This window comes from Physeter macrocephalus, chromosome 11 (genome assembly GCF_002837175.3).
Source record: "Physeter macrocephalus isolate SW-GA chromosome 11, ASM283717v5, whole genome shotgun sequence".
NCBI lineage: Eukaryota > Metazoa > Chordata > Mammalia > Artiodactyla > Physeteridae > Physeter > Physeter macrocephalus.
In genome coordinates this window covers 132,551,714-132,556,157 of record NC_041224.1, presented here as the reverse complement: position 1 = coordinate 132,556,157, position 4,444 = coordinate 132,551,714, and the positions used below count along the sequence as shown (strand labels likewise).

The following is a 4,444-nucleotide window of genomic DNA, read 5'->3' as shown; positions in this document are numbered from 1 at the left end:
TGGGATCTTCCCGGACCGGGGCACGAACCCGTGTCCCCTGCATCGGCAGGCGGACTCTCAACCACTGCGCCACCAGGAAGCCCTGTTTCTTTCTTTATGGTTTTTAAAATATTTTCAAAAGTCTTCTAATGAGCCTGTATTATACCCAAAAACATTTCTGAGCACAGTTAAGGTCTGTGAGATCCTGAGTTCCTACTGCCTAAGGAAGGTACTTTCAAACTGAAACTAACCCTTCTCCATTGCTCAGTTTCCAGATGGAAGGTCCATCCAGTTCCACTGGAGCTGTCTGTTCTCCCAACCGCTTGGCCTGTCCTGCAGTGAAGTCTCCCACCTCCCACTTCCCCGCCACCCCTGCTCCTGCAGCGCTAGGAATAGGAAAAGTGGGGCAGCTGGGAGCCTGCGGGGCCACAGAAGCAGGAATGACGCCTGGCATATGGGAGGTGACCCAGCCGGCTCCCTTGTGACCTGGACGTACCCAGTTTCACGCTAAATATCCCTTAGCGATTTCCTGTTCGCTTTTCTACCGGGGAAGCCTCCGAAACGACCCAGGTTTCATCAGTTTCATCAGTGTAAAAGGCTTCCTGTGGTTTTCCAGAGGTTGTGTTGCAGGGGATTTCCTGTTGACAGAAACACAGGAAGAAGCAGTGCGGGGGCTGTGCTGGGTTGAACATCTGTGCCCCAGTCCCGCTGCGGGTCAGGAACCCTGCCCCAGAGAGGCCTGCTTGCTTCTGGGGCAGGGAAACCGGCTAAGCAGGCGGGATGGGGCCATCCTATCACAGCCAACCAGCCGGCCTCGTCCTAGGCGTCCTTGCTGAGACAGCAGGGCTCAATGTCAGCAATGTCAAGGCAATCCCCAGAGGTGCTCAGATTCAACACACAGAAATAGCAAGAGAAATAGTTTAGCTATGGGGGTGGAGAGGGCCGCTTTCAAAGGCTGAGACAAATCCGCTTTAGGATTTTTTTTTTTCCCTGTTTGTCTTAAGAGCCTCAGTTTTGAAGTTTCCTATCTCTTACTCTTATTAGTGATGAATAACTGCACACTCAGGAATTGGTTGTTGTTGGCTGGTTCCCCTGTCCCAAGTAACACTGTGCTCTTAATCTTGACGGCAGCACCAGGGAACTGCCATCTTTAAACACACAACACACCTGGTCATTTATCTGACTCTGCTTGGCTAGCTCTTAATTTCTCAGCTCCCCTCCTCTTTAGCCTCTTTATCAGCTGTATATCTCTTTAACTGGCCTGTCTGCCTGACATTGGCATTCCTTCTACTTTATAGTGTTTATTGTTCCTGATTGTCTCCTGCCTGTGACTGGAGCAAAATAGCCTTAAAGGGCCAAAGGGAGATTGATGAATTGTCTGCTCAGGAGACTCTTTAAACAGTAGGATGATCAGGGAAACAGCAGGCTCTTGTGGGAGGAGAGAACAGTGTTTATTCCAGAAAACCAAGAAACACTTTCTGGGTAGGGAAAAAAATCTATTTTGCAGTTCCCTTTATGTAAATGTCAATAAATGCAATAATCAGAGCCCCTTTCTATAAATGCCAAGATAAATGCCAAAAGTTATTCTAAGGCAAGGCAAGTTATATAAGTTGAGGCAGAAAAAAAGGAAATAACAATTGCTTGACAAGTGTTTTGGTTTTTTTTTTCTTTCATTAGTATTCCCTCACAATTTGCTACCTGCATCAGTTCTTCAGGAAATGAAGGGGGTTAATGGTTAGGAAGAAAATTTGGAAAAGCAATTTGGAAGTGGGGAGAGAAGGAGCTTATAAAACAATTTGGAGGTGGGGAAAGAAGGAGCTTATGAAACAGACACAGGGAGGTGGGGTGGGCAGAGGGTGGAAGAGGCGAAGAAGGTGCCAGGAAAATGCTTCTCTCACTCAAAAGAAATTCAGGGCTTCCCTGGTGGCGCAGTGGTTGAGAGCCCGCCTGCCGATGCCGGGGACACGGGTTCGTGCCCTGGTCCAGGAAGATCCCACATGCCGCGGGTGAGAGGCCCGCGTACCGCAAAAAAAAAAAAAAAAAAAGAAATTCAATCTGAAATAACCTTATATTTGAATATATGCTGTAAATAAAATCCCTGTTTCCTTTTCTTTAACAGGAACCACTTGAATTAAAATTTCCAAACATCTCTTATCCTGCCCTGGGGCTCTTAAAGGTAAAATCATGGCTTCCAACAGACCTGGAAGCACACGGCAGCTGTATCACTAGGGAATCTGAATGATATATGTCAATCCATGGATTGAAAAGTGTTCCTTTTAGAATTCTTCTCCTTTGAAAAGTATACATATTTTCTAGTTTTAAAAATGGGTCACATAACAGTGGAAAAATCTGAAAGTATTTTTCACTTTAAATAAACTTAAACTGTATTTGAAATCTAAATTAACACAAAATAGAAATTTAAGATTGGGGTGGTTTGTTTTACAAAAGGATCCTTTTCTTCAAAAAAATGTTTAGCCATAGGATTCTTTTAAATAGCCAACTCCCTAGTATATTGGAAATAGGTTTTGATTTTAAAACTTGATTTATATACACATTTTCAGAAATATAATAGCCCTTATGTAAAATGAGGTACCAATTAAAATGTTTGCAAGTTACAGACAATGTCCCACCCATTTCAAAAAGTATTTAAAACATTTACTGATGCATTTATAATTTAAAAAAATGAGACAGTTCCTTGGGGTATGTAGTTGTGAGATTTAATCTATCCAAGTATGAGCCCTCTGGCCTATTTACTGGCAAAGCAAATAGTTAAGAATGATGTAACATAAAGAGATGTATATTATGCCTCTCCTTCCTTACATATACATAGATACTTGTAATGCATGGACTACTTCTGGAAGAATATACTTAAAATAACTGATTTTAGAAGGGAGAATGGAAGAACTAGAGTGCTGGAGAGACTCTGCTGCATGCTGTATAAATTTTGTTTTTACCATGTGTGATTTTTTAAATAAAAAACTAGTTTTTACTAAGTACAGGCAAGGAACCAAATGGGTTAGTTGGATTATTCTAGTGAGACACTGAGGTGAACTCAAAAATCGTATCCTACTCCTTCAGGGCAGAGTGCCAAATGCCTCAAGAACAGAACAACGTGGAGAAAATGATTTTTTTGTTACTATTCCTAGAAACTATTTATTAATTCATTATGTGGTTACCCATGAATGATTGTGGAAGGAACGAAAGTCATGATTGGTGTGTTTTTTCTACTTTTTCTCCCCTTTTGTTCCCAACTGAAGAGTTTAATCTTTCAAAGAAGAAAAAAATGACTTTAATAAGTTAATGCAATTTTAAAGAAGTAAGAAGAGGGTATTTTCTGTTCTTTCAGGGCTGTCTCCACATGAATCCTGCCGAGAGACTGACATGTGAGCAGCTGTTGCGGCATCCATATTTTGACAGCATCAGAGAAACAGGAGATTTGGCAAAAGAGCATGAGAAATCAACAAGGAAGACCCTAAGACAGAGCCGAAAGCACCTGCCGCAGGTAAAAATGGGGCACTGCTTTACAGAAGCATCCAAGGTTGCAATTTCAAATGAGCTCATACCTGCCACCTGGTGCGGACAGTCTGAATCTATACTTGAGGTGGCAATTGTGGCTTGCAGCTCCAGCACCTTTATTCCTGCATGAGGACACACAGGTCACAAGATCTACCAACCAGGGTCCCAAAGACATCTTCCTGATAAGGGCCCTTCTCCCAGAATCCTAAAGGTGACCTTGCCCAGCAGCTCCCTGCTGCCAGCCAGGCGCCAGGGCTTTTGGTGTGCATGAGCACAGGTCCCAGCCAGGGACAAGAAGTGTGCTTCTTACGCTTTGGAAAACGAAATCAAACTTATCCCGGTTAGCTCTGTGTCATCATGTTTACCTTCAGTATTGATTGACATTCCAGGTTTATCTTAAAAAGGAACTGTTTTCCTCCCTGATCCAGTAATCATCAGAGTTGGCTAGTGTAAATGTGGTGATGAGTGCTTTCAGTGAGAGCAGCAGAACAGTGCATTTAACCAGATCACAGCATCCAAGCTGCACGCTGGGAGCCTGTGGAGAACTGTGATTGGTGTCAAGTGGCAGAATGGCCTTACATTAAGTGTCTTGTCATAAGCCAAAAGCCGTAATAATTTAGGATGGACTGTAGTTGGAACCACAATTAAGATGAGCTGGCTGCTCCTGGTTGCTTCTGGATCTGCTCAGGTACCCCTTAAGCTATAAATTATCTTGCCTTAGTCTTTCCCTTTGCAGCCTCCTCTGCCCAGTATGCTGAGTGGCACCTGGGTGGTGTTTGTGAGGTTTGGAGAAGAGAAGAGGGTAGACAGTCCATTATGAACAGGTATAGCATGAAAGCCAGGGCCCTAAAAGACCAGAGTTACAAAATTAAGAATGCTTTTAGGGCTTCCCTGGTGGCACAGTGGTTGAGAATCCGCCTGCCAATGCAGGGGACGAGGGTTCGTGCCC

At 43.7% G+C, this 4,444-nt stretch overlaps 2 protein-coding genes across 5 annotated transcripts in view; one reads left to right on the top strand and one right to left on the bottom strand.

Moving 5' to 3' along the window:
* CDKL1 (cyclin dependent kinase like 1) overlaps positions 1–4,444 on the top strand; it is a 67,527-nt gene that overhangs the window by 60,774 nt on the left and 2,309 nt on the right. For 2 of the 4 annotated variants that reach the window (XM_055088416.1, XM_055088417.1), the window contains exons 8-9: positions 2,099–2,155; positions 3,326–4,379. In XM_055088416.1, the coding sequence (XP_054944391.1) occupies positions 2,099–2,155; positions 3,326–3,625 (357 nt within the window). In that variant the 3' untranslated portion in view covers positions 3,626–4,379. Of the gene's footprint in view, positions 1–2,098; positions 2,156–3,325; positions 4,380–4,444 lie in introns of those variants that run through there. The other 2 variants (XM_028495842.2, XM_028495843.2) reach the window with 2 other exon arrangements.
* DMAC2L (distal membrane arm assembly component 2 like) overlaps positions 81–4,444 on the bottom strand; it is a 19,404-nt gene continuing 15,040 nt past the window's right edge. Inside the window, exon 5 of the mRNA XM_028495844.2 lies at positions 81–617. The gene's annotated coding sequence lies outside the window, so the exon portion shown is untranslated. The remainder of the gene's footprint in view (positions 618–4,444) is intronic.